The 22,201-nt window shown below is 67.3% G+C and overlaps 1 protein-coding gene across 1 annotated transcript in view; it reads right to left on the bottom strand.

Moving 5' to 3' along the window:
• LOC119107982 (protein jagged-2) overlaps nucleotides 1-21,931 on the bottom strand; it is a 58,959-nt gene extending 37,028 nt beyond the window's left edge. Inside the window, exons 1-2 of the mRNA XM_037231573.1 lie at nucleotides 21,739-21,931; nucleotides 21,049-21,336 (exon numbers count right to left, since the gene is read on the bottom strand). Coding sequence (XP_037087468.1) covers nucleotides 21,049-21,336; nucleotides 21,739-21,801 — 351 coding nt within the window. The 5' untranslated portion in view covers nucleotides 21,802-21,931. The remainder of the gene's footprint in view (nucleotides 1-21,048; nucleotides 21,337-21,738) is intronic.
• Nucleotides 21,932-22,201: the final 270 nt, after the last annotated feature.

Here is a 22,201-nt window from a genome sequence, read left to right as displayed (position 1 = left end):
TTTATCGTCGCTACGCTGGCCGCGGGGCGCTGCATCTCGCGGCCGGGGGTCGGGCGGCGCGCGCCGCCGGCGGCCGGCTCACGCGGCGCGTCACGCGGCGTGACAGCCGGAATGCGGCGGCGTGACGGGCGGCGTGTCCGCGCCGCCGCGCCGCGCGCCGCGCTTTGGCGAAAGAAGCGCGTAAAGCGGCCGGAAGAATCCACATTACGCCGGTGGCCGATGGCATCGGGTTGTTTTTGTGCGGCGCGCCACGGCGGGGGTGGGTGGTTTTATGGGCGGCCGCCGACCACGGCGAGGAGCGTGCCGGGCCGGCGGGGCGGGCGGCGGCCGTGCGTGCCCGGCACGGGCCGCGCCGCCGCTGCTGGGGCGCGCTTATCTCCGCCGGGCTCCGAGTGTGGAGACGGCCTCCTCTGGACAGCTGGTCGACAAGCTCCCGGGCGGTTGACAGGCTTGTGATCTCGGCTTGCACGGCCGCCTCTGGACTGATTGCACTCCCAGCTCAGGCTCATGCCCTGATCTGCGTGATGTGCTCCGTGGCACGGCCGTGTCCCATTGGCAATCCCATGTCAGTTCTCAGTGCCCATCACGGACCCATGTCAGCTCCATGTCCTGCCACGCCAGCCCCGTCAGCTCCACGTGTCCGCGGCAGCTCTATGTCAGCTCGCCGCGCCGCCACGCGCGGCACGTCGGCTGGCGGCCGGGCGGCCCGGCCTCAGCTCCATATCTCGCTGCATGTCGGCGGCCGGGCCGGTCGGATTAGCCGGCCGAGACGGATCGCCGCCGGATGCAGCGCGGCGATGCGGCCGTCAGCTGGAGGCGCGCGCCGATATGGGCCCATAAATTCTGGCCGCGCCATCCTTTGTCTTGTGCAACCGGTGGCGACGGCGGCGGCGAGCGGCGGCTGCCAGCGAGGCGAGGCGGGCGGATGCGAGCCCCGCCCTCCGTGCCATGACGGCCCAGGAGGACACGTGACACGCGCGACGTCCGGTGTCAGTGGAGGTGGGGTAAACCGGCAGCGTCTGTCGTTGGTGCACGAGAAACACGCGGTCGCACAGCGGCGACACACTGAGAAGGAGTTGCGTTGACGTTCCTCGTGGCCCGCCCTCGTGTGCTCTACCTCCGGTCGTCCGACCTACCGCAGGCCCGCTCCAGATCCCACCTCTTGCCCCGCCCCCTCCCACCCGCGCTCGCGGATTCCAGCCGGCCCGCTCCGCCACGGCATATTGTCATTTGTCATTGTTTTGTCCGATGTCGGCTACGATAGGCGGCGGCGAGAGGGGGGACGGCGCGCGCCGGCCGCGCCGGACGGGCGCCGCATGACGCCGGCGCCGCCCTGCAACGCGCTGCAGACGGCCGCATACCCGACATTGTGCGTCGCCGTGGACGCCCTTATCGCAGGGACATCGCCGCGCTGTTTGGCGCATGGCCGACGGCGGCGCGCGCGCGCCGGAGCCGCTATCGGCCAGAGTCGAGCAGCGGCGCGCGCTGCACAGCCGGCGCCGCCGGCGCACTGCAAACTGGAGATGCCTTTATCGCGTAGATTCGGCGCATGCCTATTCGTCGACAATTACCGGCCTCAGTGACGGCGCGCTGTGTCGCCGGCCGATTTGCGGACGGGTGCGCGCCCGCTATCGCCGCATCGGGCGCGGCTCTCGGGTCGCGCCGTGAGAGCCGCAAAAAGCGCCCGAATAAATCCGCTGACCCGCTGCGCCGCAAAGACAATATAGAGGTTTTTTGTCGCGGCGGCGGGTCGCAATGCGGTGCAATTTGTGAGCGCTCTAACTCATAGCTAGTTAGCCGCACGACTACACGGCTGATGTGGAGAAAAACCCAGCGCGCTTGGTCCTCCTTTCTCTCTGTCTTATTGTTATCGGCTGTCTCCCGCTCTTTCTGGTGGGCGGCGCTCTCATACTCCGCTGCGGTGTGATTCTGTGGATCCGATGCGATCAACCGGCGCAAATAAGTTCAGTTCATTTCATTGCCTTTCGTCCCTTCCTCTTTGGGATCCCACTTTAACAAGATGCCTGAGGATAAATGTCGGCGAGCTAAATGAGCACGATGAGTCCTATCTCTTCCTGAGAATAATGACTCACGCAGTTACATGGACCGATAGCAGTTGAACAATTTACACTATCAACTCACAATCCCTCCCATTTCTTCATCTTGTACACCCCCATGTCCTACATTTTCCCGACCCTCCTCTCTCAGACCTCCCCACTCGGCCGTCGTCGCCCCTCGCCTCCCCTCCCTGCCCTCGCCGCCTCTCCGGAACCGGCGTGCGGCGGCGGCAGCGCCGGCGGCGGCGGCGAAGGGCGGACCGCGGCGGCCGCTACATGCGCAGCTCATTACGCCGCGTCTCCGGCGGCGGCGGGGGACGGTCCCGGCATGCGCGGCCCCGTGCTCCACATCAGACCGCGGGCGTCGGCCGGCCCCGCCCCGCCGCCGCCACCATTTGCATCGCCGCGCATCCATTTCATGTAATTCCCGGGTGGACGAGATGCGGGTGTAAAATTAATTTTCGTCGGCGGACGTCCACGGCGGTAATGACGGCCCGGCTGACGCGATGTTTGTCGGCGCGCGTCGGCGCGCGGCGGCCGCGGCGCATGGCGCAGCGGCGGCCGCGACGAACCTCCGCTTCGGCCGCCGCCCCTCCGCCAGCAGGGCCGCTCGGCGCGGCCGGGCGCCGACGCTCCCGCAAAGGCCTCGACGGACGGGCGGGCGGAGGCAGGGCATCCATCACGCCCGCCGTCCGCCTGGAAACGTCCGCAATCCGCCGTCCCGCCGCGACCGCCGCCGCGTCGGTCAGAGCGCCGCCCGTCAGCGGCGCTCTGGTGGCCCTGTCGTGGACGGTCGGGGCACGGCCCGTGCGTGCGAGCGATGCTCGGGGCCGGACGCATGCGTCCGGCCCGAGCATCGCTCGCACGCCACCGGGCCGTGTCCGACCGTCACGAAGGGCCACCAGAGCGCCGCTGACGGGCGGCGCTCTGACGACGCGGCGGCGGTCGCGGCGGACGGCGGATTGCGGACGTTCCAGGCGGACGGCGGGCGTGATGGATGCCCTGCCTCCGCCCGCCCGTCCGTCGAGGCCTTTTGCGGGAGCGTCGGCGCACGGCCGCGCCCGAGCGGCCCTGGCTGGCGGAGGGCGGCGGCCGAAGCGGAGGTTCGTCGCGGCCGCCGCTGCGCCATGCGCCGCGGCCGCCGCGCGCCCGACAAACATCGGTAAGCCGGCCGTCATTACCGCCGTGGACGTCCGCCGACGAAAATTAATTTTACACCCGCATCTCGTCCACCCGGGAATTACATGAAATGGATGCGCGGCGATGCAAATGGTGGCGGCGGCGGGGCGGGGCCGGCCGACGCCCGCGGTCTGATGTGGAGCACGGGGCCGCGCATGCCGGGACCGTCCCCCGCCGCCGCCGGAGACGCGGCGTAATGAGCTGCGCATGTAGCGGCCGCCGCGGTCCGCCCTTCGCCGCCGCCGCCGGCGCTGCCGCCGCCGCACGCCGGTTCCGGAGAGGCGGCGAGGGCAGGGAGGGGAGGCGAGGGGCGACGACGGCCGAGTGGGGAGGTCTGAGAGAGGAGGCTGTCGGGAAAATGTAGGACATGGGGTGTACAAGATGAAGAAATGGGAGGGATTGTGAGTTGATAGTGTAAATTGTTCAACTGTTATCGGTCCATGTAACTGCGTGAGTCATTATTCTCAGGAAGAGATAGGACTCATCGTGCTCATTTAGCTCGCCGACATTTTATCCTCAGCATCTTGTTAAAGTGGGATCCAAAGAGGAAGGACGAAAGGCAATGAAATGAACTGAACTTATTTGCGCCGGTTGATCGCATCGGATCCACAGAATCACACCGCAGCGGAGTATGAGAGCGCCGCCCACCAGAAAGAGCGGGAGACAGCCGATAACAATAAGACAGAGAGAAAGGAGACCAAGCGCGCTGGGTTTTTCTCCACATCAGCCGTGTAGTCGTGCGGCTAACTAGCTATGAGTTAGAGCGCTCACAAATGCACCGCATTGCGACCGCCGCCGCGACAAAAACCTCTATATTGTCTTTGCGGCGCAGCGGGTCAGCGGATTTATTCGGGCGCTTTTTGCGGCTCTCACGGCGCGACCCGAGAGCCGCGCCCGATGCGGCGATAGCGGCGCGCACCCGTCGCAAATCGGCCGGCGACACAGCGCGCCGTCACTGAGGCCGGTAATTGTCGACGATAGGCTCGCGCCGATCTCGCGATAGAGGCATCTCCAGTTGCAGTGCGCCGGCGGCGCGCGGCTGTGCAGCGCGCGCCGCTGCTCGATCTGGCCGATAGCGGCTCCGGGCGCGCGCGCCGCCGTCGGCCATGCGCCAAACAGGCGCGGCGATGTCCCGGCGATAAGGCGTCACGGCGACGCACAATGTCGGGTATGCGGCCGCCTGCAGGCGCGTTGCAGGCGGCGCCGGCGTCATGCGGCGCCCGGTCCGGCGCGGCCGGCGCGGCGCCGTCCCCCCTCTCGGCCGCCGCCTATCGTAGCCGACATCGGGACAAACAATGACAAATGACAATATGCCGTGGCGGAGCGGGCCGGCTGGAATCCGCGAGCGCGGTGGGAGGGGGCGGGGCAGAGGTGGATCTGGAGCGGTCCTGCGGTAGGTCGGACGACCGGAGGTAGAGCACACGAGGGCGGGCCACGAGGAACGTCACGCAACTCATTCTCAGTGTGTCGCAGCTGTGCGACCGCGTGTTTCTCGTGCACCAACGACAGACGCTGCCGGTTTACCCCACCTCCACTGACACCGGACGTCGCGCGTCTCACGTGTCCTCCTGGGCCGTCATGGCACGGAGGGCGGGGCTCGCATCCGCCCGCCTCGCCTCGCTGGCAGCCGCCGCTCGCCGCCGCCGTCGCCACCGGTTGCACAAGACAAATGGATGGCGCGGCCAGAATTTATGGGCCCATATCGGCGCGCGCCTCCAGCTGACGGCGCATCGCCGCGCTGCATCCGGCGGCGATCCGTCTCGGCCGGCTAATCCGACCGGCCCGGCCGCCGACATGCAGCGAGATATGGAGCTGAGGCCGGGCCGCCCGGCCGCCAGCCGACGTGCCGCGCGTGGCGGCGCGGCGAGCTGACACAGAGCTGCCGCGGACACGTGGAGCTGACGGGGCTGGCGTGGCAGGACATGGAGCTGACATGGGTCCGTGATGGGCACTGAGAACTGACATGGGATTGCCATGAGGACACGGCCGTGCCACGGAGCACATCACATCATGATCAGGGCATGAGCCTGAGCTGGGAGTGCATCAGTCCAGAGGCGGCCGTGCAGCCGAGACCACAGCCTGTCAACCGCCGGGAGCTTGTCGACCAGCTGTCCAGAGGAGGCCGTCTCCACACTCGGAGCCCGGCGGAGATAAGCGCGCCCCAGCAGCGGCGGAGCGGCCCGTGCCGGGCACGCACGGCCGCCGCCGCCCGCCGGCCCGGCACGCTCCTCGCCGGTGTCGGCGCCGCCCATAAACCACCCACCGCCCGCCGGGCGCGCCTGCCACAAAAACAACCCGGATGCCATCGGCCACCGGCGTAATGTGGATTCTTCCGGCCGCTTTACGCGCTTCTTTCGCCAAAGCGCGGTGCGCGGCGCGGCGGCGCGACACGCCGCCCGTCACGCCGCCGCATTCCGGCTGTCACGCCGCGTGACGCGCCGCGTGAGCCGGCCGCCGGCGGCGCGCGCCGCCCGACCCCCGGCCGCGGATGCAGCGCCCCGCGGCCAGCGTAGCGACGATAAATCGTGCGCACCGCAGATAGCGCGTGGCCGGCTGAGTTATCCGCGGCGTAAGTGCGTGGTTTCGGCGTGCGCCCCGCCGGCCGGCGCGAGCCGCGAGCCGATTGAAACCCCTAATCTGGGAGTCATGATGATGGGGCGGCGCAGCCGAGGGGCGCCGGTCTGTCCCCCGGCTCATCTGCGGCTGTTGACAGGTGGGATGCCGACAGGGGAGTCTGTCAGTCTGGCCGCGCAGAACGGCGCCGTGGCCAGTCTTGTGCGTTGCTATTGCATGTGCGTGCCGGCCTGTCAGTCCGCAAAGAATTCATCCCTTCTTTGTTCTGTCTGTCTTCCACCGGGAATGTCCTCTCCGTCTGTCCCCACCTGACACTCCACGCATCATCACATTACGCGTGCTGCTGTAATAAGCTGGCATGCTTGGAATGCATGCGCTTTTCCGTAACGTTCATTCTGCTTTTCGTGTTTCATATGTTCGGTATCACGATGAATAAAGCAGAGGCCCTCCTCCCTTGAATGTCACGTGACGGCAGGTGGTCACCGCGGTCAACCGCGCAGCCGCCTCCCGCACGTGAGGCGGGCGCGGCCGGCGGCGCCGAGCCGCTGCAGTGATTGTTGTGGCCACGCCGGCACCGCGCACAAACAAAAGGAGGGAGGGCGGCCCGTGAGCGATGAGGCGCCGACACAATGGCGCAGAAATAAAACAGATTCTGACGCTATTGACACCTGAATGCCGCCTGTTTACATGCCTGAGCACAGCGAGCCGACGTAATTAACAATCAGGGCCGCGAGACCGATGATGGAGCCTTCCATCACGTCCGGAGCCGCCGAACGGCCGCCGTCCGTCACGCAGGGTCCGCCTCGGCTGACGGCGCTGAGCCGCCGCCGAGCTGGCGTCGGCGACTCCGGGAGCTGCCGCCGGCCGGTCGGACCTGCATAAAGCCGACCCCATAAATCCGGCGCGTCGCGTCGGGCGGACACCGATGTCCGGGAGAGCGCAGCACGCGCCAGCGCGGGCCGCCGCCGCCGCCCCCGAGGAGGCGTCACCGCCGGGCGCGGCCGACGCGGCCGCTCGACGACACGCGCCTGGGGACCGCCCCCCCCCCCCCCCTCTCTCGCCGTCGCCGCAGCAAGACAGACGGGCGCCGGGTGCGCGCGGGAGGGGGACGTTAAAACGCGCTCGCGTGCAGATGCCCATCCGGCGTCCAGTGACGTCAGCAATGAGCCATTGCGGCCGCGGGCGGCGCGCAACGGCTCCCCAGAGGGCGCCGGCGCGCCTGCGCCGCTGCAGCCTGGCAGCGCCGCCGGCTGCTCAAAAAGCGGTCTGGCCGCGGCAAAAACGGCGGCGTTATGAAATATTATAATTGCCGGCGCGGCCTCCTACCGGTATCACTCGGGATTTGACGGGGCGGCGGTGAAACCGGCGGCCGACGGACGTCAATCAGCGCGCGCAGCGGGCCGGTCGGCGTGAGAACGCGGCCGGCCCGCTGACCCGGCCCGGTGACAGGTGGGGCGGCGACCCGACCGCGCTAATCGAGCCGCCGCGGCCGCCGCCGCCGCCGCACGACGCGTCAGGCAGACCAACGGACCGACAGGCTGACCGACGTCGCGCCGAGCGGGTGATCGGCCCAGGCGTGCGGTGGTGGGCGCGGTGTGAGGAGCTGCCGGCTTGACGTTTTACTGCGGGCGCTTGACTGCCGCGCCCCGCCGACCGGCGGCGGCGGCGGCACTAAACACGTCAGCGTAGCGCCGGGAGATGGCAAACACAGCGCCGCGGGGCACGGCGCGCGCGCACCGGCTCCGTGCCGCTCGCCGCGCGCCCCGACCGGGCCGATTGAGCCGTGTGGTCACGCGGCGCCGCGCGGTCCCGTGGCGAATTCCGCGGCGTCGCGCGTACGTGCGCCTCGCCGCCCGCGGCGGCTCGTTTGTCTCCAGTGCGCAATGATACGCCTTCCGATTGGCGTAAAGACCAGTTGGCGACACAAATTACACGCTGGCCTGGTCCATCAACACTAAAAGACGGGACGCCGGGGAAAAACGGCCGCCGTAATGGCAGAGAGCGGCGCCCGCGGGGAACCGCAGAGCTGGACCTCAGGGACCGCAGCGGCCGCATGGCCAGGGACGTGTCGAGGTCAGCGGGAAGCGGCGCGTCCGGGAACTCGGCTCCCGCTAACGCCTCCTGCTGTGCCCATCGACTTCTCTGGCAGGAGCGGGCGGCCGCTGGCTGGAGAGGCCTCAGGCAGCGGCGATGTGCATCGCGCTTGTTTTTATCGGCGCTCCACTTAGGAGCTCCTATTTCATTTACAGATGCTTGTCTGATTTGTTCAGGTCGAGGGCTATCCATCACCTCGCGCTCATGTGTGTGCGGCAGGCGGCGGGGCGTTCAGAGTCCGTTTTAACGAAGTGAGTGCGTGGAAGGTGTCAGCGCCCGCGTCCCATCAAAACACGCGACAGGCTCAGATTTGTCTCGGCAAAAACGTTCGACGCGCGACGTCGCCTGGGACGGCTATTTTCGGCCGCGACGCCTCGGCGGCAGCTGGGCAGGATACGGCGTCCCACATCGCCGACCATTCATCATCGAACACGACGCTAATTCATCGGCGACACGTGCCCGACATCGTCGCCCCTTCCCGGCGCGTCGGCTCCCCTCGCGCTGCGACGGGGCGCCGCGCTGTGAAAACACGCCGCCGTCGGCGACCGTCTGGCGACCCCTGCCGCCCGGAGACGAAGCCACCGCGATGCCGACAGCGGGCGTCCTCCCACCGACGGCCCGTTTGACGGCGACGAAACGGCTTCCAAGGACGCCGTCAGCGCCGCCGATAAGCGTATTACGATCGAACGCGGCGGAAAACAACGCCGACGCCGGGCGGCATTCTCCGCAGGACGTGAGCGCCGTTATCACAGGCCGCCAGCCGGCGTCCGCCCGATAATGAACGGGCCGTAAAGCCATGAGCGCCACTGCCCGATCCGGGCCGCCGTTCCCGCCGCGCCGGAGCGCGCGCCGGCGGACGGTCCGCCCGGCGGCGTCCGCGCGGACCGGCCGCCGGGCGAGGCGTGCGGCGAGCCGCGCCTCCCGCGCGCGCGCGCGTCCCGTGACCGCGCGGAATGCCGACTGTCCGCTCTTCAGGTCGCCAAATGGCCGAGGCAGTCACGGCCGGTGCCGCGCGTGCCTGCGTGTGGTGTTGCCCTCGCATGCCGAGCTGCAGTCTCCGACGCCGCTCCGAAGGACGGCGTTGCAGTCGCCCCCAGACAATGGCGCCTCCTCGCCGCGCAAAGGCAAACAATGCGGGGCACTCTGCGCGGCTATCAATTTCCGCGGGTATTTTCGGCGCGGGGAGATCACGGCTTATACGCGGACATCCCCTACGAAAGGCACGCGGCACGCGCTACACGCGCGGCCACGGCCGCTGGCGGCGGTCGACGCCCAGAAAACATGTAATTTTAACCCGGGCAGCAGCCATCAACGGTGACTTGAAGCGATCGGGGAATGGTCCGAACCCTTGAACGCGTGTAACCCGGAATTACAGCGCTGACGGTATGCGTCAATGATTTATCATAAAAGGTAATGAGCGGTTGGCGTATCAACCGGATTCCGGAGGCCGCTGGGATCGGACGGCGCGGCTCGGCGGCCGGACTGAGCCGGATCGGGCGGTGCCGACGGCCCCGAGCCCGAGCGACGTCAGTAGAGCAGAAACCCTGACCCCATCCCCCTCTCCTGGCCGCCGGCACCGTCCTGGACGGAGCTCCGACAGGCGACGGGACCGGGGTGTCGGGCGAGGCCGTGTTGTGAGCCGCCCGCGCCAAATTAGCCGCACTCAGCGTCGACCGCACTCTTCGCCGGTAATGCACGGTTAAAAGGACGGCGTGGCATTTTTTGAGCCGCTGACACTGAGTGGCTGCGCTCTGGCGATGTGTTTTCGGCCGCCGGTGACCCGTGCCGCGCCGCGAGGCCGCGCGAGGAGGCACCCCCGTCGGCGACCGGCCAGCCGCCTCCGCGACGGCCCGTATCAGATGATCGGCCGATAGCTGATGGTATCGAGCGCGCGATGACGGCAGCCGCGCGCCGCCGGCTCGGATTGGCCGCGCTCGCACCGACATCCACCGGCCGGCGCCATTAGCGCGCTCCGATGGAGACGTCGCCGCGTCGTTATCTTTTTGTGGCGCGTCACAAAAGTCGGCCGCCGCCGGGAAAAGGGCAGCGCTCGGCCGTCATTGTCGCCGCGCGCTCTAAAGCCGATTTATGGCGCGGCGCGAGAGAGAGCGCGCGCCTCCAGCGGCTGGCTGCCGTCGCGTCCCGGGCGGCCTCGCACCGCCGCGCCGCCACGCCGCTATTGTTTCCCACGTCAGCGATCGATGAATAGAAATGGGCAATTCCCGGCAGCCGTCGGCGGCTGGAGAACCCTTCCCGGCGACCGGGCGGCGGCGCCAATTTGGCCGCCGAATCGGGCAATTTTTCCGGCCGGCCGCTGTCGAAAGGTGAGCCGGGATTAGGTCTGTGACCGGGACGCCGCGCCGCGGCCGGTCCTGATTTGTTTCCCCTTCCTCTCTCCTCCCAGACCGCGGAGAGACCGTCCAGCGGCCGGCCGGCGACCAGTCGACAGCCGGCCGGCGGCGCACCATCGACAAACGAGACGCGGGGCGGCGTGCAGTGGCACCGGCGTGCATGACGCGGCGCCGCATTTGTCACCGGCGGCGGCCATTTTGCCGGGCGGTGGCCTCATCGGTCAGCAGTCGGGCTGTGGCATTCGATACCGTTCGGCGGCGGCCGGAGCGGCTGCGCGTAAATCGAGTGCCACCGGGCAGCGGCCGCCGGGCGACGCGGCGGCGGCGACCGGCGGAGGCCCGCGGCGGCGCGCGACGCGTCGCCGGGTCGGGCCTGACCCTGGTGACCCGATGGCGCGCGGCGCCGTGGTTCTCACGCTGTGAGCGGCCGAACCCGTCCAAATCGGGAGAGTTTTCCGTCCGGCCGTCACGGCAGCGGTCCAAGGCAAACCTGTCGGCAGGCGCCCGGTAAAAATCCCCGTACGTCAGACCGCGGCCGGCCGGCCGGGCGGGCGGCTCGGCCGGGCGCCGGCCGCCACGGGCGTCGCTCGCGCCGCGGCCGGGTCAGGTCGGGTCAGGTCGGCGGCGGCGCTGGAATGCCGGCGGCCGGTCCCACGGTCGGAGGCTGCTCGAGCCGGCGCGCGGCTCATCCCAGCCTCCTTAATCGGCTCTGGCTTCGTGCACCTGGCGCAGCACCGCACCCCCGCGCGGCGGCGCGCCGCGGCCCCGCTCCGGCCGCCGCCGCCCGTCGGTTGCAGGCCGCAGCCAGCCGCGCCCTGCAGTTGCTGCCCGCTGTTGACTCGGCCCACGAACAGGGCGGTCCGGCTGCGCACACATGTCCACCGGGGAGGAGGGTGTGTTTGGTCTTGGGTCGGGGGCCGGCGGCGCGCTGGTCAGCGCAGCTTCCGGCTGGCTGACCGCGGATCAAAGGTCAACGCCGGGTCGACAGAGGTGGGGCTGCGCCGTGGCCGAACGGTCCGTTTCGAAACCGGAACGGCGCGAAAAAATGGCGGTGATGTAGACGGATTACGTACAGCCTAGACTGTGTTCGACGAAGATGACTGCACATGCAAACGCTGCACACACAACTGAACATTTCCGTGGTTTTTGTCTGGATTACGATCATGAGCCTTGCAGCGGGGTTTAAGAACCAGGTCTCGATGCAGTACGGCATGCAGCTGGGAAGTTTATGTAACTACCGGAACAAGCTGACCGAGCTGAGACACAGTCCCGTTTTGGATCTCGCGGATTTCACGAGCCCCATCCCCTCATGGTCCCAAATCACGATAAAAATGCCCCGCGGCGTCCCAATCCGACAGCCTGCGCACCGCCCGCCGCAGTGCGATCCCGGCTAATGTCGCATAAAACCGCGGGGATTAATGCGAAATAAAGCCGGCCAGCACGGCCCGCGCAGACACTCGAGGGACGCATAACGCCCATCGACCCGCGCGCGCCAACTGTCGCCGCCGCCGACCACACAAAGCGGCCGTCGCCTGCGCGCTACGTGCGCTGCACACCACGGCACATTACGGCGTCGATGGGCCGATACCAGATCGTCGAGCATGACGCCCGTCCGTCGACACGGAGCCGGGCGGCGAGGGCGGGGCCGGTACGCACGCAGGCGTTGCGTAATGACCGTCCGGGGCGGCGCTGGAGCGCGTACAAACCTGGTGCGACCTGCCCTGCGGGCGGGCCTGCCCGATGACCCAGACACCGGGAGTTACACGGGCGGTACACAGGACGTCGGCTACGACGCCAGCACGCGAAGCAGGACATGCGCCCCGAGAGCGCGCCGGACGCTCAGCGCCATGTGACAGGTGTGCCGGCGCGAGGACAGGTGTCGGATGACGACCAGAGTAATCTTGTCGCCGGCCGAGGTAAATCCCGTCCCCTCAAAAAGGGCCTGCTCATCGAACCACCCGCCCTCACTTCCGGACCCACTCGCCAATCCCCGCAGACCTCTGGACACACAGTGACCCCAGCCGGACGGGTCGCACAGGCCCCGCATGACAGCCGCCCACCCATCAGGCCGACGCGCTCGGCGCCGCTCTGATGGCGCTCGTAATAACGTCTCAATTCGGCGCGCGCTCGCAATGTTCCGGCTGGCGGGCGGTCGGGCGGCCTCATCTCACCCCGAGCTCGCCCAGACCGCCGCGTCACCGCCCCGTCGCCCGTGCCCCGCGACGATATTTTGATTGCGGCCGCGCGCGCGCCGAGGGGGGCCTGGGCGAGGGGGGCGGCTCGGGTCGGGTTTTTGCCGGTCGGTCGCGGCGGAGCGTGAGACGGTGTCGGCGCGGCCAGATCGGGCGCGATAGGACCGTCCTCCCACCGCGATGATAACGGATGTGTGTGGAGGACAGGTCACATTCCGTGCATATTCGCCGACGGCGGCGGGGGTGGCCGGGCGGGGGGCGGTGCGGCTCGGCGTGAGTCTGGACCGCGCTTGCGGTGGGTCTTCCCTCACTCGCACCGGCGCACGGGCGGCCGACGGCTTTACGCCCTTTTCCCGGCGCCAAACCGCAGCTCACATCCCCACAACTGACCGGCATCCTGTCTGACGGCCCCCAGCGGAGGAGCGCCGGCCCCCTCCCTCCCCCCTCGCACCGTCTCTACAGCGCGGCATCTAATATTCCGGTCACCTTTAGCCGCCCCGGCCGCAGCCTGAGTTATGCTGATGCCGCGCACCCTATCTGGGAGCTTCGTTAGTCTTGTTTTGTGCGAAAAGGCCGGCCGCTCGCGTAATTGCCGGTGCCGGCGTTATAAATCCGCTCAGACGTCAAGAAGCGCCTCATCAGACGCGATCGGGCGCGCACATTCACACACGTACCGGCGCACAGACATACACACGCTTGCCGCCGCAGGCGACGCGGCCGCCGGCAGCCGCCGAGGTACGCGGCCACTAAATATTGATCTATGCGTGCTGCCGGGGCGGGTTGAGCCGCCCGACGATTGGACGGGCGGGGGCGGGGCCGCACCGACGACGCCGGCCGCCGACGCGGCTCCGCCACCGGTTGGCCTCTGTCGTCGCCGGCGATGGGGCGTGTCCACCGAGCGGGTGGTCCCGGGACGGCGAGGTGGCCGGGCACAGCGCCTCCGACGCCAGCCAGGCCGCTCCGCCCCATCGCCGCACGCGGGCCGGATCAGCCGCCGTTAATAACGAACGGTGGCAGGGTAATGGGCGGTCGGCGACGGCCGTCAGGTCCCGGCGGCGTCCGGCGCGACCCCCCAGGCTGCGATGTTGCACAGGCGGCGGCCGCGGCGGCGTTCGTGGTCGCCCGCGCCGACCGTGAATCTCGCGTGCAGCCGCCGCCGGATAAAACATGCAGCGGGAAAAACTGCCAATTACCGACGGGCCGGCGGCCGGAGTTTTCTCGGCGCCAGCTGTCGGTTCTCAGGCGCGCGACAGTCGCGCGCTTTTTGCCCGCCGCCGCTGATTACAACTCTTCCGAATATGATTTGCCATACGTCGCGGCGCGCTCGTCGACGGCGACGCGGCTATTTCGGGCGCGGCGACGGCGCCAACCGTCACGTTATCTAAATGGTAGCGCCCCTTATGACGCGGCGCCGTTTTTGCCGCCGTTTTTGGCCGGACAGCCGCCGAGATGAGCAATGATTTCCCCCGTTTTAATTACGAAATTCATTACGGAAACGAGACGCAAAAATCACGGTCGCCGTAAACATGAACCCATTAAATCGCGGTCGACGTTTCCCGTCGGGGGCGTCGCCCACGTCCGGCCCGGTTCTCCGTCTGGGGATGCTATCTGGCCCGTGCACGTGAGCCCCTCGTCGCCGGGCCCCCGCCCCCTCAAACCAGCCGCAAAAAGCGCCACCGGCGCGGGGCCCTCTCGATTGGCACGACAGAACAATAACATTCGCCTGCACCGGGCGACAGCGCGCCCCGCCGCCGGCCCGCCGTCGGCCCGCCGCCGAGATAAGCTCTATTAGCGACTGTTTGCGCGGGTGCTATCCGACCAGGCGGCCGCCACTCGGAGCCGGTCCGTGAGAACGGGCCGATATCCGGCCGGCACTCGACGCCGCCTGTTCGGACCTGTTGACACGCGGCTTACGGCCGGCATCTGTCAACAGAGCCGTCCCGGCGACCCTGCAGACGGCCGGCGCCGGCGGCGCGTCACTCGCGGCGTCCGCACCGGCTGAAGCGGCTCCAGGCTTCCAGGACGGTCACTCGGTGCAGCCGCTTCACGTAAGCCTGCCGGGACTCCGCCCGGACTCATCAGGCCGGACGGACTCTCGGGGCGAGTCGAGCTGTGTCGTCAAACTGCGATGCGATTACGGATTCTGCTCGTGGTTGCCGGTCAGGGAGTGGCCGTGGGTCGACTTGAGCAGTCCGTCACAGAGCCCCAGTCCGTTCAATATTGATTCGTCTAAGTTAATAGAACACCGGACCAACGAGGCCATGCAACGAAGTCCATGCGCAAGTGGACACAATCCTCCGCTGGCTCCCGAATCTAATCTCTGTTTAGCCTCAGCCGCCGGCGAGCCTGCGAGCTGATTGCAAATTGACACAGGCGGCCGCTTTGCCGAAATGCGGCTCGCTGACGCGGTCCGAACCCTCTTCAGGAACCGTGACGTCATGTGGGAACCGTCTGGCCTATCTTGGCCGAGTCAACAGCGTGTGGGCTGGGAGCGTGATCGGCTGCGGCGCCCCGGCAGCGACGAGCGGCGTGCGGCGGCGACACGGCCAGAGCCGTCACAGCACACACGGCACAGTGCAAAGGCGACCGACGAGTGGCGGCGTGGAGACCTCACTCGCACACTGAGACGCGGACCACGAGTGGGTACAATGCATGTCAAAGCGGGCAGCTCGTCGGCACGGGTCCTTGAACGCGCCGGTCCTACTGTGAGTGCATGGTCAGTCCGTACTCTCCATAATTGAAACACTTTTTACCCGTTGTGTCGGTACGGATTAATTCCTCGCACTGGCAATTAACTTAATAAGAAGCGTGCAAAAACCCAATAAGGCTCATCAGGCGGCGGTATAAAAAGCCGGGCGGAGGAGTGCGAACCGGCGGCTGGGCAGACGCGAGGGGACCCGCTCGTGTCTCCCCGCCGCCGAGGCCGGCTCGTCTCAGGCGGACCAGCGGTGCAGGGGCAGGGGTCATCACGCGGGGAGCGTCAGGGGCACCGCTGCCGTGACGCGCCACGTCCGAGTCACGGCTCGGGTTCCCACATCGATCAGCGCCGCATCACGCTACAGAACGCGCGCCGTCACGGACGCGGCGGTCGGGCCACGTCCGCGCCGCGTGCGGGCGGTGTGGTCACCGCATGCTCGGGGTTCACCACCGACAGCACACGGCGCCGGGCCTCCTCCCAGAGAGCGAGTGCCGCCCGCCATGCTGTCCGCGCGCTCCCTGCACGGCGTCCACCGCCGCGGCCACCGCGCCGACAATGTCAGCCGGCCGGACAAGTCAGCCGATAGGCATCGCGTCCATCGGAAGTGCTCGCTTCAATTACAGGGTGCCGATGAGGAGGACTTTAGCCGGCTGTCACCGAGCCGTCCTCGGGCCCGCCCGGGCGCAGGGCGGGCGGCGGCGGCCGGCCATCCATCGGGGACCGTCAGAGGTTCAGACGGGCCGCGCGGACCCTCCTCCCGCCAGCCGGGACACACCGGCGGCGCGGTGATAATCGTCGGGGACTTGCTGGGACCGGTGCTGAAAGGGGTCGGCATTCCGGCGACCCTGGGAAGGCAGTCGTTACGCGGCCGAGTCGGAAACGGAACCCGAGCCGCGCACTGGCCGGCTGTGTCCAAATCAAACCACTATTTTCGAAGCCGGACAAGGCGGCGTTTTCGGCGCGTGACCGCGCCAGCCGTGACTGCCTCCACATGATGATAGCTTTCGATCGGCTCAAGGACCGGCCAGCCTTCCTTTGTGTCCGGCCGGGGGTCCACAGTGGCCATGTAATAGCGGCCGGCGGCGGCGCCGGCGGCACTCCCGGTCGAAGAGGGGGCCGGAGGTCACGCAAGGGTTCGGCCACCCGCTAATTGACACCAGAAGCTTCAATTAGTCGAGCGGGCGCGGGCGGCGGCGCGGCGACGCAAACAGGGCCCTCCCAGGTGCTCTGTTTGTCCGCGGGGACCACCCGGCTCAATCATCTCGACTGCAGTCGCACCTGATGGCTTAATCGCGGCAGCGTGTGAGCGAACCACCCAAAGCCGATTACGCGTGTCTTTGTCGCCGGCGCCGGTCACGGCTCGCCCGGGACAGGGGCGGCCTTGCCGGCCATTCAGTGCGCGCGCTGGCTGAAGGCGCTCCGTCAACGTCTGGCGGAGAGGGACGGGCGGGACGCGGGGGACCGACGGGACGGCTTCATTACCGACAGGCGACGAGGGACGGGATGCCGACCACGGGAGCGGCGCTGCCGCGGGAAGCGACCCGGACCGGGCCGGTTACGCCTGCTCCGGCGCCGGTTTCGACATACCGGATTGTGCGCGTAGGCTGCGAAGACAGTCGAAGTGTGGTGAGTTACCCCGTCACTAATCAGCTGAACCGGTCGATGGGCTGGTGAGGTGTCCGATGCTGATCGCTGGTTGGCTGACGGACAGCATCGATTGGTGGGAACACCAAAAATCCGGCAAGGCGTAAAAACGCATTCTGCACCGCTGCACCAAAGATCGCGGGGGTGATGCGTGGAGGAACATTCCAGACAGTGACGTCAGATGGGCGGCTGCAGCACAAAAGTCCATATCGTGGCTACCAAAGCCAGCATATCGACAGGCGCAAACTATCGATTACACAAACCCGACCACGTCTCACTAACCCCACTCATCATTATCGCATGACCCCGCCAACGCCGTGACGACTCAGACCACACTCCGCCGCAGGTTCCATTCCGCCCCACTCCGCTCCACTCCTGCGCAGTTCGGCGGGGCGTGGGACGGCGGCCAAAGGGCGCGCCCTGCACTGATCCTGCGACGAACCCGACGCTTCGGCGGCGGGCCGGCGCCCGTCGGCGGCCGCAGTAATTGGGTCCCGCAGCGATCCGTGTCAGCGGGCTCGGCTTCGCGTCTCGGCGGTAGCTGCAGCCGGCCACGGCCCGCTGGCCGCGTTTGCAAGCGCTCAGACGCGACACGCGAGCGCACACGCGCCGCGCGCGACGCACCCGAGAGGTGGAACGCGTCGGGCGACGCGGAGCCGGCTCCGGTGGGGCCCCGTCACTGGGGGGCGGCCACCAGAGGCGGCGGCGCGCCGCCCGGCCCAGACCGGGCATGAGCGCCGGTCAGCCGTGGAGAATGTGATCGGCCACGCCGGGGCGGCCGGACAGCCGGCCGGGCCGCGCGGCCCCCAGAAATCACCGGTAATGAGGACCAGAGCAAAGAAACGCCACCGGAGAGGTCGTTAATGTCACCCGGACGAGAGTAATGATCGAAAAACTGTGACCTCGCATTAGGCGACTCGTCGCTCTCAATAGGGCCGCGCCCGCTGGTAAAACCCACGGCGGCGCACAGACTGTTTTTCGAATGTCTCTGTTACCGGCGACGGCGGCCGGCCGGCGGCCGCGCGCGCTGTCGCCGGCCCCGCTAATGGCCGATTAGCCGGCCGGCCGGCTTTGACCGCCGCACGGCTGGGCGGCCAGCCGTCGCCGCCGCACAAAGCCCGCGCCTCCCGACGGACCGCCGAGCTGGCGCAGCGTTCCGGCGCGTCACGCGGCCGCTGGCCTGGCAGCCGTTTTGGACGACGCCGGCCGGTGGGAGAACCGGAGGCCGGCGGCCGGTCAGGCACCTCCCAACGGCAGCGGGCGCAGTGGCGGCGCAGCACGCGCGGCCGAGAGGGAGCTGCCGCCGCGCGGCGCCGCCCGCCGCCGGCCGCTATCCCTAATAATTATGATAAGCGGCTGCGTGCAGCGTGTATACCCCGTTCGGGAGACGCCAAAAAACGGGGGTAAGGATCGTCTAAATCAAACTGATGGCGCGTCCAGCGAGATGGGAAGTGGATAAGGGCGGCGCAACGCGCCTGAACCACGGTAGGCGCCGGGGAGCCAGCGGCGGAACCGGCGATGGGCGCACGAGGAGGCGAGGAGACGATACCACCTGGTCAAGTGGACGTTGGACATAACACAGAACGGCTTGCACGATTGGGCAGCCGTGCAGAACAATCGGACATGCATCGGACGGGCCTCCGAGAGGGACCACCGGTCCGGAGAGACGGCCAACCATGTGCTGAAACGCCTGACGGGCCGACCTGCGTCGCCGGCCTGCGCGGCGGCCACCACCCGCCGGTGGGCTGCAGCGCCGCTTGACAAAACTGGCCACTAACGGAGCGTTGCATACCGGGGCGTCACGATCCCTCAACTCAAGGCCGGCGCCGGCCACGACGCGCCCCGACAAGCGGCGGCGCGGCCGGTCGGTCGCCCGCGCCACGTCGAGCTCGCGCTTGCACAGCGCCCCCCCCCCCCCCCTCTCGCCTCCTCTCGAGGCGAGGGGCGGGCGTGGGGTGTGGTCGCCGGTCCGGGTCAGCGACTCAGCGCACCTGCCGCAGCTCGCTGCACTCGGACGATGTCGCCGCGGCGCGCCGTTTATGTCCCATCAAGCGGCCGAGCGGGCCTGGCCGGCGTCATACGTGGCTTTCATTTCGATTTGATGCGAGTTTAATTCGACGAGGGTCTCTGCATCAGGCAGACACCGCCCGCGATCGCGTTGCTGGAAAAACGGCGATACCATCTTTATCGGCAGTGAAACGACGCGGCGTGTCCCACCGCGGGAATAAAACCGTAATTGAATTCTCCGATTACGTATTGGAGCGGGCGCCCCGGCCGTCCCGCCGCGCCAGTATACCCCACCATTGTCCTGGCGTCCGCACGCTATCCCTGACCGCTCCAGCACTGACCATCGCGGAAAAAGAAATCGACGACCTTTTTGCGGGTTTTATCAGTCGCGTATCCGCGGGTCCGTTGCCGTATTGACACTCGCTAAGCCGCGGCGGACCGGCTCGGCTGCCGCTTCAGAACGTGGGAAAGGCGGTAATCTCGGCGGGCTCTTGAGACTGTCACCAGGCTAAACCGCGTGCAAACGGGACTGGTCAACACGTCGGATAATCTGGTTTTAATGTGCCCAGCGGATCGCGGCTCGGGCCGCCGCCCGCGCAACGTCCGGTGACGGACTGTCCGGACACACATCTGCCGACGGACAGGACAGGACAGGACAGGACAGGACAGGACGGCGCCGACAGCGCAGAGATGGGACGGTGCGGGCGGTACGGGCGGCGGGCGGCGCCGTGCGGACAATGTGGACAGAGGACGGGACATGCGGGCAATGTGGACAGAGGGCGGGACACCGTGGACACTATGGAATGAAGACGAGCTAGCACGGGAAACACGGCCACAAGATGGAACAACGCTAACAATGCCGTCAGAGGACCGAACAGCGCAGGCACTGCAATATGGCAGAAGAGATAACAGCACTGAACATGCAAGTAGAGGGCGAGGCAGCTCGGCCAGTATGGCCAGAGGATGGGACAGCGCAAACAGTCCGGACAAACTCGGGCACAAGGGGCCATGAGGAATGATGGCGGGTAGTACGGGTACGAGGATAGTACAGGGGGCGAAACGGGCAAAAAACGATCACAGCTAACAGAGCATCACCAGCCGAAATGGGCAGATTGGGGAGATACGGCGAGCTGAGCGAGGAAAGGTAACAGATGGGTGAAAGCGACAAGGCCTGGTCACTAGCGAATCACCACTGGCCCCCCCAGACAAGCGCGCTCATGTCCGATGCATTGGCCCGCGGCGCTGTCCAAGCTGCCAGCGTGCCAAGCCCCACTGCAATGGCTGTGATAAGACGCGACTTGTGGCGAGGACACCTGGCCACTCCCCAGACGCCTGCTGTCACCTGGCCCCGTCTCGGGAGGAGGTCGCGGCCCAGGGGCCGGGCCTGGGAGTGCGGTGGCCGCCCGCCGCCCGACGGGGGACAACAGGAAACATTACCGGTCGCACGCCGCCGGCACAGGCGTAATTGCAGCTCTGATCGGCGTAATGGCGCCATCCGAGCCGGCCGCCGCCACGCGAGGACGGACCGGCGCGAGGACCGAAGGAGGGCGAGGCGCCGCGGACCCCGGCCGGCGGGCGGCCGCCCGGCGGGTCACCGAACAGGCCCCCGGGCAGGTCAGCACCGACATCAGGGCAAACCTGACATCAGACGGCTGACGGCTCCGGTTTGAGCAACGGAGCATTATGCCACTGGGGCGCTCGAGACGGCGTTCAGAGACCGGCCTCCGACACCAGGCGGATCTCAGTAAGCGCGCTGGATCTCGAGCGTGACCTATCGCCGCAGATCGCGGGTGCCACGCGCCGTCCACTTAACGCTGCCGGCCGAGCCGACACTGGAAGGTGACGCCAGGGATCACGAGCGATCGCCGGATAGGCGTGGGCCCGGCCCGGCGCGTCATCGACGCTGTCGCACTGATCACCAGGAGGAGTTCTAGGGGAAGGGGACACCTTTTGTGGAGATTGAGCGATGAAGTGAAGCCTTATTATTCACGTAGTTTGAGACTGCTTTGCCCAGTTCTCTTCAAACGAAGGTTTCACCATGACAGTACAAACACTTGAATGCACGCATTGTGCAGAGTACGACCGAGACGACCCCAATGCCGTAACAAAAGAAAAGGACAACCCAATTGCTGAACAAGATGACACTCCCATGACAACAGCTCAATCCAACAGACCGAACCGGCACTGAGCACCCGCATCGCGCCCCAGAGCGGGGGCCAGCAGCCGCGTGCTCGCGACCACGCGGTACTCACCATCCAGGAGAAGGTGAACGGTAGCCGGAGCGTGGCGTTAGCCGGGTCGGTCAGCGTGAAGCTGTTGCCGCCCACGACGGTGCTGGTCGTGTTGCCGAAGCTGCACGAGCCCTGCGTGTGGATGTGGCTCTGGTACTCCTTGAGGCAGAGCCGGAAGGACGTGTGGCAGGCGGCCTGGCAGCGGCCGTCGGTGCGGCCGGCGGTGCCGCAGCACCGGCCGTCCAGCCGCTCGCCCCGGTAGTTCTGCGTCTCCAGCACCTGCAGCTCGAAGAAGCCCGAACCAGCCACCTGCGGCGGGGCTGGTGTCACGTCCGAGGCGGAGGGCACGGACGGTCCGACGTGGGGGCAGGCACCACCGGGGCACAGGTGGCGCGCATGTAGACCCATTGCAAGCGGCTAAAAAACTGCGAGCTTCAAACGGGAAAACCGTGTGGGCTACACTACGGCTAATGAACATCAAATACACTTAGCACAAATCACAACTAATTTACATCAATGCATTTTAATGAGCATAATTAAAACTATACAACATGCAATGGCAGCTAACAGGCACACTTACTCATTGAGCATAGGTTCGAAATTCGACACTGATTTCATTGACAAAGTATACATGAATTCTTGGTTTGAACGCATACCGTCCAAAGACAGACGGTAAAGCTGTCATCCAGCTGAGATCAGCCCGAGACCTACCTGCCCGATGCACAGGCCCAGCAGCATCACGGTCCACATCGTCACGGAAATGTCACGGCGCATGGTGGCACGCGCGCGGAGGCCGTGGCCCGCACAGAAGCGCCCGTCGCCGTCCGAGCGTCGCTTCCGATCACTGAGTGTCGCTCGCCGTCGCACCGCACCGCCCGCGCATTCCGCACAGCACCTGACCGCCGCCTCGGTCCGACTACCGTCCGCTCCTGCCGGCCACCGCCGGCTACCTGACGCGCATGCGCAGAGCGCGCGGCGGCCGGCCGGCCGTCCGAGCGCGCACAAAAAGACGGCGAAACGGCCAGGTAATTAAACCGATAGTTAGTTATCTGAAGCTAATTAGAGAATTATCCTGGGAAAGATAAATGGAAGGGTTCGGGGGTAGCCGGTGCGACGGTGACAGGTGTGACCTGAGGTCACTGGTACGTCGGACAGACGGAAGCGCTGATGCTTG

Source organism: Pollicipes pollicipes, unplaced genomic scaffold, assembly GCF_011947565.3.
Source record: "Pollicipes pollicipes isolate AB1234 unplaced genomic scaffold, Ppol_2.1 Scaffold_2555;HRSCAF=2994_pilon_pilon_pilon, whole genome shotgun sequence".
NCBI lineage: Eukaryota > Metazoa > Arthropoda > Thecostraca > Pollicipedomorpha > Pollicipedidae > Pollicipes > Pollicipes pollicipes.
This window is presented reverse-complemented; position numbering and strand designations above follow the sequence as displayed.